Genomic DNA, 12,822 nt, shown 5'->3' on the forward strand with positions numbered 1-12,822 from the left:
GGATGAGTAGCATTTTCCAAATAAAAGATGAAACTCCAGTCTCCATCTTGTGTGGTCTAGGTTCTGCTTTATTGCTCAGCCCGCAATGTTTGGGCCTTTTGGCAACCATAGGCCCCCCACTCTTATAGTCTAGTTGACTGTTTGCATAATTTTTTTTATTTAATAATTAAGAAATTAATTTTAAATATATTAATATATTTTTTATTTTTTAAATTATTTAAATATATTAAAAAAAATACAATCAGCTGTAAGAGTGGGGCGGCATAATTGCCCTACTCTTTTTTTTTTTCTTCGCCATTTCTGATACAAAGAAGAACTATTAAGTTTTAGCCTTGGTATGACGTAAGGGAAGATTATCAAGTATTCCTATATTATAAATAACATGATACTTTTAAAGTGTTATATTATTCCAACATGTCGAGTTTTTAATGGCATGACATACTGTAATAGGATGAGAATACCACGTCATACTCTGATATTACTAGTGATGGAACAACTCGAGTGGCCCCCCAAAATTTTTAAATATCCAAAATTCTTCCTAAATTTGTTTCATAATTATATATATATATATATAGGAAATGACCTTCCCAAAAAATTTGTAATTCTCATATACTCTCTAAGATTTTCTAAAATTTCTATATACATATAAATATATTTCCAGTTTTTTTCCTATAACCCCAAAAATTTGTATAATTTGTATATATTATCTATTTTCTTTGATGTGGTCTCCCTAAAATTAAATTAAAATTAGGTTTATGAGAAATAATAAACTTATTAATTTGTTTCCCAAAGTCTTTTACTAATATTATGCTTCTTAATATGGAACTCAAAGTGAAATAAATTTAAGAAAATTATTTAAGTTTGATGATCTATACTCTATAGGAAAAATAATTAATAAGTTTTATCCCCTAGACTTCATTGAGCAAGAAAATATTTATTTAAGATCTCAATCGTAGTATTTTATGCTTAATGTGACACTAAAATATCTAGATTTTATATTAAACTTGATACACTAAATTACATACTAGAATGAAAGATCGACTTCTAAAAAATCACTTGATAGTTTTTATGAAGAAAATAAATTCTCATTACTTCATTGCAAAAGTAATAATGGATGAATATATATCCATGAAACATTGTCATTAGAAATCTGAAACGGATGCTAAGTTGTATTTTTAGAATTTTATCTTTGCATGTATATATATAGCAAGTTATTGAGATCTAATTTTTATATATAGTTATTTTTTTTTAATTTTTCATGAAATTAAGATTAATATCTATCTCTTTTTATTTTACATAAACATGTCATGCGTTAAAAAAGTTGCCCCCCTCAAGAAAATTTTTGGATCCGCCACTGATAATGCCTACTAATTATTCATCTGACATACAAAAAAGGGGCAAATTTTATAAGTAGTTCATATATGCCCACAACAAAGGCTCTCATTTGGATACAAAAACCATCACATCTCATTGTTACCAACTTTTTCAAATTCTCATACAAAATATAATAAGCAAGTCAATCTTTTCAAATCTTAAAACAATAATAATATTAAAAATAATATTCTAACAATATTTTATTCAACTCATTTAAAATCATCTCATCTCATCTCATCATCCAAACTAATCCTAATTGTTTTTTTTAGTAACATTATTGGTTGCAATGGATAGATGCCTTTTGAGTTTTGGTCCACTAGCTCCACCATCCCCAATGTCAAACAACCTGGTAAAGGAATTAAACAACACCTCTTTATCACCATTTGTGGCAATGTCGGTACCCATGTGGGGGAGAGTATATAGATTCAAGTTGATTCTAGCTATAGCTTAAGAGACTTGACTCTTGCACTATTCCAAGTGATGCTTTTCATAAAGTTAGTGTTTTCAGCTTTTCTTTCATAAAGATTGTGAAAAAGATTAACATTTTTTATACACCAGAAAGATAGCTTCACATGGAATCCACCTCCATTGCAGATAGATGACCCATCACCATTTTCAACCCTTCCAAGATTGGAGCACTAACGGGTAGTGGGCTACCTCAGTTTGCATTATTTTTTCTGGGCAAACAATCTTCATTGACAATGTACTCGTGTTTGGCAAATAAGGCATCATCTTGGTTCGAGTGTCGCGTGCTTGTACCATGTCTTCTTCACTGATACAATTTTGTCAGACCTTGAGCTGTGAATCTACTGAAAATCAATTGGTATTAGAGAAGACACGCTCAATTATTTCATGATATTCAACATTGCACCCCATAGATTTATCTCTAAAGCGGTAGCAGAGAATGAATGATATTGTGAACACATTCCAACACAAAAGATCATATAGCTTGTTTTTCAGTACCAAAATGGCAAAACAAACAAGTTTTCTTTACTTCTTTTAGCTTTTGGAATATGGCTATAGCTTATGTTCCATTATTGTTTAGGATGATGAGCTACAGTTATCAGCTATGGAATCTCCTGTGGGCATGCTTGAGAATTGCTTCAAGAGCTATTTCAATAAAATTAGCCGTTTAGTCTGCAATTCCTATCTGGCTATATACAACTCCACTATTTCTATATTCTGCAGGTATTTCACCCTTTCAAAAGCATGGCATGGGTTTGGCAGCCTTTCCCAAACAGTATGGCTATTTAATTTATCAAAGCACATTCCTTCTTTTAACACAAACTTTAAGAAGATTATCTATGGTTACATCTGGGTTAAGATTTAACTGTATGGAGATATGGAGATATTGAGATAAGTTTCTGACAGTTGTGAGGTTGGAATCTTTATATTCTTGCAGAACAAAACTTTACAAAGGGGGCATGATTCAAATGAAAGAACTTAATTATTACTTTTCATTGCCAGTTGTTTATGGAGAGAGTGGCAGAATGTGGACCAAAGCAATATTCCCCTACACTTTCCTTTTACTTGCAGCAGAGGTGTTTGAGAGAATGTGAGTGGGACTTTGTGTAAAGAAGAGAGAGCTAAAGAATGGTAGGCAAAGAATAAGCATTTGTAGGTGGCAAGCACATTGCCCAGAACCCCAGAAAGATAACCAGGTCTAAGGGCCCGTACCATTGTGCTATACCATAAACTAATGCCAAGCCATAGCCAATGAGAATTACTAGGTTTAAGATAATACAATATTTTTAATAAGAAAAAAGTTACAAATATGATGTGGGTTTGAAGTTTCACCCTCCCTTCCTTTTACTCCAATTTCTCAGTATCTGTAGTCAATTCACTTAAAATTAATTGATATTAGGAAAGACGTCCTCAAGTCTTTTATGACTTTCAACATCGCAACTCGTATGCCTTTTTCAATCATGACTCACGAGTTAAATTCATGATTTTTGTTCTGATATTACTTGTAAATGACATTCGTTATCGTCCCGTCCAGTGGCCGAATCTATTTTTATAGCGGTAGCGGATAGGGCTATACAAGAAATCGAGAAACCGACCTAGACCGATTCAGACCGGCCGTCGGAGCTCGAAACCTGCTGAAACCGGTGAAGAACCGGTTGGCGTGCGGCAGAGAATAGTGTAAACCGATATCGGCCGATTCGGCATCGGTTCGAACCTGGTTCAAACCGCTGAACCAGCCGATTAAAGAAATGTTATTTTTTATATATATTCTGTATTCAAAACGACGTCTTTCCACTTAAGTTTAAGTGGAACGGCATTGTTTTAAGTCTGTAATTATGTTTTACAATAATTGAAACGACGTCGTTTGGTATTATACCAAACGGCGTCGTTTTATTCATAGTGTATTAGAAAAAAATTAAGTAAAACGACGCCGTTTGGTTTCGTTTTGAAATTAGGTCGTCTTCTTTCTCGGATATCTTCTTCCCCAGTGACGTGATCACATTTTTCATCCCCTCTCTCTCTCTCTACTCTCTCAGACGAAACTCGCCGATGAACTGACCGTGAACTGCCAGAGAACTACTGGTGTCGAGACGGCCGGTGTTTCTTCTCCCCATCGATCGGTTTCGGCCGGTTTCCTCCCTCAAAAATAAACTATCGGTCGGCGTCGATTTTATCCTAAAATCGCACCGATGAAGTCGATTTTCACCCCTAACAACAGAGAGCAAGGATACTACAGACTCACCTTACACCCTCCTCCCTTTTGGTAAGTTGTCTATCTATTAGAGATGAATAATTTAGGTAGCTTCAAACTTGCACCTTCTAAAGGAGGTACTGACCACTGATGTTGAATTTCATTACTGAAGATGTCAGAAGGGTCCCCATTTGCCTGTTACAAATAAATGACTTTGTTCAGTCACCTCTTGAGAAACTTAGGGGGTTTGCACTTTGCTTTCTCAATGCCTCACTTTTCAAAAAAGCAATGCACGAAAACACTGCTACTTTCCAAACATGAGGCTCTCCTTAAATCTCTGCTTTCAGATGGTCAAAAGGCAATCAAATAGTAACCCCATTTTCTTCTATCTTTGATTTATTTTCTTCCTAACTTCGCAATTTGTTGCCATATAAACAAGATTTGAAGTACAACTCAAAATGCACATCTTGTACCAATGTGGGCCCCCACTGGTGGCACCAGGGGCCTACAGCAATTTTTCCTGTGTGATTATATCAGTCCTACCATGATTATCTCACTCTTTTTTCAGGTAAAACTGTAACGAGACTGAGAAGAAAATCAGGTGAATCAGTTGTGTCAGTTAGATTTTCAAATCATCGAGGACACTCGACCTCTCAGCCAAAGTGACATTGCATCCATGCTGCTAATAGGACTCTCATTAGGTTAGTTAAAATTAAAATATATTTTTAATAAATATAAGATGAATTTAACATTTAGTTATTACATTCATATAAATTTCTATATTAGAATAGTTATTTTTTTATTATATGATAATAAAATAATATAAAATGAATTTAACTTTGACTATTCACATCAAATCTTCACATTGGATTATCTATTTATTCATTATATAGTAATGAGTAATTAATAATTTTAAAAAAATTTAATTTTTTTAATTATGAATTTATTTTATTTTATCATATTTTACTATTCATAATATTATATATTAATTAATAATTATATTCTAATTATATTTTTTCAATTGTCATTTAAAATGAAGAGAGAAATAATTGATAGTAAAAGGAGAGAGAAAAAAAGAATATAAAATAGATTTGATGAATGAATAGTTCCTTTCAAATTTGGAAATAATTTTAGATATTACTTATAGCTATTTCAATGTGAGCTATTTTATGACTTAATAGCTAAATTTTCATTAGATTTAACTTTTAGCTAATCCAATGAGAATGTTCTAACAAGACATAACTTGAATTGCACAAATAATTTAAAATTTAAGTTTTCTGCAAATTAAATTTAAAAAATAATCTATACTGTTATAGGTTGTACTGTAAATTTAAGAGTCAAGACCCACTTGAAAAATTTTACTTTTTAGCATTGAGTTCCCCTATTTTTTAAAATGAATATACAAAACTTGCATATTTTAAAATTGTATTTAGAATAGAACTACTATAATGAAAGATTAGGAAAAAAGAAATGATAGTTGCAGTCGTGAATGCGCAAGTACTAAATAATCACTCTGAAAAAAATAAATATATACGAGACCCACATAAAAAAAATTAATTAATTTTTTAATAATAGATTCTATTCTTTTTTAAAATAACTACACAATATTTATACACTATATAATATTAAAAAGCACTTCCAAATTGCAAATGCAATATTTTAAAAGAGCACATGGGTACATTGAGCAAAATTTTTATCTGATATGAATGCGGTCTTACGGGAAATCATTACCAGAAGCTTTTGATTGCCAACAAATTCATAGAAATTGTCAAAAGAAATTCCACAGCCGTTTGGAAAGCAAGGAATTTATTCATCACAAGGGCTTATGATATGATGAATAGAATGGCCCACCAAATGTTCAATTATTCTCTTCCACTTCATAGTGGTCACAGCTTCATGTATGCCAGCATGATATCATTCTTCTTGACTGCAATTTTCAGAACTTTTTTTTTTTTTTTTTAGAAACAGAAATTTTACAGTATTAACATGAAATAAAAGAAACACACCAACTCTAAGAAAACCCCAACCCCTCCCTCAAAGAGAAAGAATTATCATGTGATCCCCAAAAAGATCCTATATGTGAGATAAAAGGAACATATTTAAGAGTTAGATTGTGTTTGGATGTTGAGTTGAGATGATAAAATATTGTTAGAATATTATTTTTTAATATTATTATTATTTTGGGATTTGAAAAAGTTAAATTGTTTATTATATTTTGTGTTGGAATTTGAAAAAGTTGTAATGATGAGTTGAGATGAATTGAGAGGAGTTCATCAACCAAATGAAGCCGTTTACATATAGTTTTTATTTAAGAAAATTTTAAAATTATAATAATATTATTTTTAAAATTTCTTTTTACTCTCATTTATTAATGAGACTGTACACGCAGTCCCTCGATTAAGATTGTAAAAAAAAATTTATAAATTTATTAATAATAATGATAGTAAGATATATCTGGAAGCCCAGAATGAATTAATTCCAAATGGGAAATATTTGTTACAAGAAACTAAAGTAAAATAGATTAGAAGGAAAGAAAAAAGGATGAACTGTGAGATTCTGCACTCATTTGGCCTAATTAAATCCAACCCAAAGTTCACCTCTCAGTCTTCGTATTCTTTTTTTCCATCTTAAGGCATCTCTCTCTCTCTCTCTCTCTCTGCTTTGAGAAAATTAAAGAACTCTTTTGACCACATGCTGTTATGGGGTTAGACTTCGAAAAGTACAACCCCACCAATCCAGGTCTATTTTAATATGCTCGTGCTTGAAATTTCTCGGCTGTCAGAACACAAAACCAAGACACAAGTCTCTTTTAGAGAGATGGGCTTGTTTATAATTTATATGTTGTCAATGGTGAGGAAGTGAGCACAATCTTTGGGTTTTCTTTGAATTATTTCTTCTGTTTTGTATGGACATGAAGAGAGATTCAGTTCCATGGACAAAACAGAGGAATGAACCATGTTCTACAATTCATCCCACAATAAGACAACACGAATGCATACAAGCACAAATTGTTGTACCAAAACAAACAACAGAGCAAGATCATTCCTCAAATCTAGCTTCCTCTTCTTCCCACAATACTGCCTCAATCATTCCCATGCTTCTCGTTGCTTTCCTTCTTTTAACTTGCTTGCTTAGCCCTGCCCTGTCCCTCTCTATTGTGTCAGATTCCAGCCACTCTCTGCTGGCTAACCAAACTTTTCACCCAGGTTCTGAGTTGCACAAGCTGAAGAGTGTCAGAGGTTATCTCAGGAAGATCAACAAACCTGCTGTGAAGACAATTCAGGCATATACCTTTGCTTTTCTTGATGTTCTCTATGCATATATTTATTTTGTTGGATGCTTATTGATCTGGGTTCTTGTTCATTTTGGCTGCAGAGCCCTGATGGTGATGTTATAGACTGTGTGCTGTCTCATCTCCAACCAGCTTTTGACCATCCTCAGCTGAGAGGACAGAAACCATTGGTAATATCACTTTTCTTCCCCTTTCTATCAAGATTGTTGAACCTTATAGAAAATTAAGGAAAAACATTTTGATCATAGTATAAGTTTTTTTTTTTTTTGGGAGGCGGGGAGGGGATTATTATAGATAATTGAGGTAATAAAAGGCTTCAGTTCTGCAGGATCCACCGGAAAGGCCAAAAGGCCATGACACTGCAGATACAGTGGCAGAGAGCTTGCAGCTATGGACTGAATCTGGTGAATCCTGCCCAGAGGGTACTGTTCCAATCAGAAGAACAACAGAAGAAGATATTTTAAGAGCAAGTTCTGTTGGAAGATATGGAAGAAAACCAACAAGACATGTTAGAAGAGACTCTTCAGGCAGTGGTCATGAGGTTAGAATCTTAAAAGAAAAATCGCGAACACCCAAGTTTATAAAAAAAGAAAACACAAAAACAGAAAAAAACTAGCGAATGGAAATGGAAACAGGATTCCGGAAGGACCGGAACCCTGTCCTGGGAAGTAGTTTCCATCACTGCTAGAGTAGAATACTTCTACATTTCATTTTTCGTTTCCATAATTTGAAATGTAAATCTCTTCCATCATTTCCATTCTTTCATCCCTAGAACCACTGGCTCCCAAAAAGGGCTAATTTCCCGCAACAGAAATGTAATTTGGATGGTGGGTATGCAACGATTTGCTCAAGTTGTTAGCTTGTTTTCCTGATTGGTCTGTGCTAGCATATCACATTCAGTTAAAACCCATCTGCAGATAGATTTATTGGATCGTAACATTCCATATTCTGTTCTGTTTTCTCTATGTTGCTTTTTTTTTTTTACTGAATACTTTTTCTGATTGCAGCATGCAGTTCTATTTGTAAATGGAGATCAGTATTATGGAGCAAAGGCCAGCATAAACGTGTGGGCGCCCCGCGTTACTGATCAATATGAATTCAGCTTGACACAAATATGGGTCATTTCTGGTTCCTTTGGCAATGATCTAAATACCATTGAAGCTGGTTGGCAGGCAAGTCTATCATTGCCTAATGCTCTATGTCTATCCTATGTTCTTTATAAACAGCATGTTAAACTTTCTAATGCAATTTTGTAGAAACTTCCCAATTAGTTTTACAGGTATACATATACACAGCATGATAAACCAGTCTCTTTTTGAACCTTGCTCACTAGTCAATACGGCATGGAACTAGTCGAAACAAAGAAAGAGAGAGATATTATATTTGCAAGTCGATGTGAAGAACAAGTCCTTCACACTATTGGCATGGTAGAATTTGATTTTTCAACTTTTCTCACAAATCAAACTGTAGCCTGCCAATAGCACGAAGGATGTGTCCTCTACTCCGTGGCCCGTTTGAATAGTGAGTTGAGATAGTTTGTGAATAATAATGAAATTATTAGTTGAAATTAGATCAGATGAGATGAGATAAATCTTACCTCTGTATCCAAACGGGCCTTTAAAATGTACCAATACTTTTATAGAGCATCATAATAAGATAGTGTGATCGTATGTTCTTCAGGTTAGCCCTGAGCTGTATGGAGACAATAATCCAAGGTTCTTCACTTATTGGACAGTAAGAACTCCAGCTCTTTTCACCTCTTAGACACTAGCTAGAAAGCATAACATGACTATTGCCAATTGACATTGTATTCAAATATGCACAGACCGATGCATACCAAACAACTGGATGTTACAATTTACTGTGCTCAGGCTTCGTCCAAACCAACAACAAGGTTGCTATTGGAGCAGCAATCTCTCCAAGGTCCTCCTACAATGGTAGACAATTTGATATTGGCGTAATGGTTTGGAAGGTAAGCCTTATACGTTGACATTCAAACAATTAATAATGTCATTATGATCAAAGTTATTTGTTTGTTTTTCTTTTCTTTTTCTTTTTTTTTTATTGTTCTTTTTTATTTTTTTTATTTTTTTATAAAACCCTTAAAAAGAATCTGAAATTGCATTGCCGACACATTACGCAAATCACTTCTTAACTGATTGACTGAGAACCAAAGTAAGTACCTTTCTTTGACAAAAACTTGTCTGATTTTTCCCCTATTCATTCATGTTATTTAAAACCTAAGATTCTCTTCTTTTGCTTTAAGAAAGGCTTCGGCCTGGTGCATCAACTTTTACTCTTTCTTCTTTAGTGAAACACTTGCTATTAAATAAACTAATCGTGCACCCGCGTGATGAGTGGGAAATAAAATTTAATTTTCAAATATATTTTGTTTCTCGTTTAGTTACGCAATTCCGATAAGATAAAATAAGATGTTTTTATTGAAAATTGAATAAAATATTGTTAGAATATAATTTTTATTTTAGGATTTGAAAAAGTTGAAATGTTTATTATATTTTATATGAAATTTTGAAAAAATTGTAATGATGAAATAAGATAGTTTTATATATCTAAACCGGGTCTTAATTATGTTTGTAACATGGTTGCGAAGTTGTTTGAATGTAACATCTTTGATTACTAATTTTAATAAATTAGTTATGGAGAAAATAATATAAAGTGTTGACGAGAAAAGAAAAGAAAAGAAAATGAAGTGTTCTACAACCTATAAAGTTTAAAATTATATAATATTGACATGACCTTATAAATTATGTTGAAATTTTAGTCATTTGACACGAGATTGAATGATGCGACTCAATGGGAGTTTTTCCTCTTTTGAAAATTATACATGTTATAAACTTTTTATGGCTTGAAGAGACAGAAGCAAAGTTTTTCATTTGACATTTTCTATAATCTTTACTCACACATGTATGGTTGTGACCCCTTTTCCTTCCCATGTAATTAGCAGTGGATAATAAGAAAATGAGACCATAGAGGGAGAACTCATCATGTTTACCATTTTACAGTCAAAGACATCATAAGAAACAAGAAGAAGACCTAAGCAATGTATGCACAAAACTACGTACTAAAAAAAAATAATGTCTTTTGTTTTTGTCTAGGATCCAAAGCATGGACATTGGTGGCTGGAATTTGGATCCGGTCTGCTTGTTGGATATTGGCCTGCATTCCTTTTCAGTCACTTAAGAAGCCATGCTAGCATGATACAATTTGGGGGAGAGATTGTAAATTCTAGATCTTCAGGTTTTCACACATCTACTCAAATGGGTAGCGGCCATTTTGCAGAAGAAGGATTTGGAAAAGCATCCTATTTCAGAAACTTGCAAGCTGTTGACTGGGATAATAACTTGCTTCCTCTAACAAACCTTCATCTCTTGGCTGATCATCCAAGTTGTTATGATATAAAGCAAGTGTGGAATAATGCATGGGGAACTCACTTTTTTTATGGGGGTCCTGGAAAGAATGTAAGATGTCCTTGAAGAAAACGTCGGCACAGGATAGAGCTATAGCTTAATACTATAGGAAAATGTTATATACTACACTCTCATTCTATTATTATTTTACTGTGATGATGTGGCATTATCTATAACGTTTGAATTTTTTATTTTAAAATACAAGAGCTGACCTAATCGTTGATGGATAATGCCACATCAATACAATCTGGTGGATCTGAGATGAGAGTATGGTATATAATTTAGATTTCATTTTTACTGAGGGGTCACTAATTATTCATCCCACTCTATTATACTTTTTTTTTTTTTTTTACTATTTTCTTCCAACTCTTAATTAGAAAAGAGAGAATAGAAAAGAGAATAGATCTTGAAGGCAGAGAATCATGCTCAACACCCTTAAGCTTAGTATGTCATACATATATCTGCATAGGACCACATACCCACTTAAGCTACACTGATTCTTTCCATTTAAAAAACCCATACGACTTAGCAAATCTGTTATCTTATTGGTAACATGCCCTTCATATATGGGTTTGCATGTGCACATTGGGGAACTCTGAACATATTTGACTGACTTGGAACATAAATAAATATGTATATATCCCAATTGCACCCCATCTTTCAAAAAATATTGAGTTAGTACAATAATAATGTATCTTGAGTTACCAACTTACAGCATTAAAAAAGAAACTCAGATGTTGAAATACAATCAACCCAATACCAAACAAAGCTTGTTCTTTCCAACATTGACTTGGAGATGAAGATGTTGAAGAATAACTCTACATTGTTTGTAGATAAGGTATTAGGCATGTTTATAAGAAATGAGCAATCCTCTATTAGAAAATTGATTTTATGAGATGAGTTAGGCTCGTGAACTTTTTCATAATATTAGAGTCTGCCACAGGACGAATAGGGGCTCATACTACTTATCTCGTGACAAATATTAGGAAAAATATTGGCCTATGCGTGAGGGGGGTGTTGAGAAATAATCTCACATTGCATGTAGATAAGATCTTAAGCATGTTTATAAAGAATAAACAGTCATTTCTTAGAGAACCGATTTTATAAGATGAGTTAAGTTCATAAATTTTTATAAAAGAATCATTGACTACTTACTTTAGGAAACATAATTTACAATATTATTTGTCCTTAACCTTTGTCACAACAAAACATAGGCCATTTCCCTTTGAGCCATATGTCCCAATCCTGAGAAGTCAATGACATAACCATTTTAACCTATCTCAGCTAATCCTTGGATCATCTCCAGCTGATAACAGTTTTTTAAAAACGCAAGAATATAGATTTTGCACAACAATAGCATTATATGACAAAAAAAAAAAAATAGTTTCAGACTTTTTTTTGACACACCTAATAGGAGGTGAGAAAATGATCTGCTGGCGTGTTTACACATAAATAGCAGAACTCCATGATTATCCTATTGAATTTGTCATCATGGTCAGAGATGGAAGAGCAGTGGCCCTGCTCATAGTACTTGGATATAAGGCCCTCAAAGGATTCAAGAGAGGGAAAATTTAAACCTAGAAAGAGTGTAGGCAAAGATGTTAAGTCAAGTCCAAATTTTAGTTTTTTTTAATTAAAACTCAAACTAGCTAAAAGGATATTTATAAAACTTTGAACTACTGTAATTTAGAACCCCTAATCTTATTTGAAGAGTTATTATAGAAAAATTAAATCAATATTTTATAATTTTTTCATCCAGCTACCTCTCTCTTTTAATATTAAATTTTAACATTAATATAAAATAAATATTAAATACAAGTATATTTACAAAGTATTAATTTTTTTAAATATTATTAAAACATATAATATTATGTTATTATTTTAACTTTAAGATGATTAGTCTAATATGAATTAACCTCTCTAAAAATTTTGACTATAGCCAAAACTTCAAATTCTAGTCAAAATTTAGACTTGATAATAGTTAAGCTATTGCCGATGCTGTTAGGTCTCGTTTGTTTTTTCAACTCAACTTATTTTATCTCATCTAATTATTATAATTTTCTTAAATTATC

At 32.7% G+C, this 12,822-nt stretch overlaps 1 protein-coding gene across 1 annotated transcript; it reads left to right on the forward strand.

The window, feature by feature from the left end:
- Positions 1 to 6,785: 6,785 nt before the first annotated feature.
- On the forward strand, positions 6,786 to 11,245 carry LOC108979809. Its single transcript, XM_018950576.2, has 7 exons — positions 6,786 to 7,313; positions 7,406 to 7,492; positions 7,651 to 7,863; positions 8,330 to 8,494; positions 9,003 to 9,056; positions 9,148 to 9,294; positions 10,439 to 11,245. Exons 1-7 carry the CDS (start codon positions 6,936 to 6,938, stop codon positions 10,814 to 10,816), a joined length of 1,422 nt encoding a protein of 473 aa, XP_018806121.1. The 5' UTR covers positions 6,786 to 6,935; the 3' UTR covers positions 10,817 to 11,245.
- The last annotated feature ends 1,577 nt before the right edge of the window (positions 11,246 to 12,822 follow it).

The sequence above is a fragment of the Juglans regia genome, chromosome 9 (genome assembly GCF_001411555.2).
Source record: "Juglans regia cultivar Chandler chromosome 9, Walnut 2.0, whole genome shotgun sequence".
Taxonomy (NCBI): domain Eukaryota; kingdom Viridiplantae; phylum Streptophyta; class Magnoliopsida; order Fagales; family Juglandaceae; genus Juglans; species Juglans regia.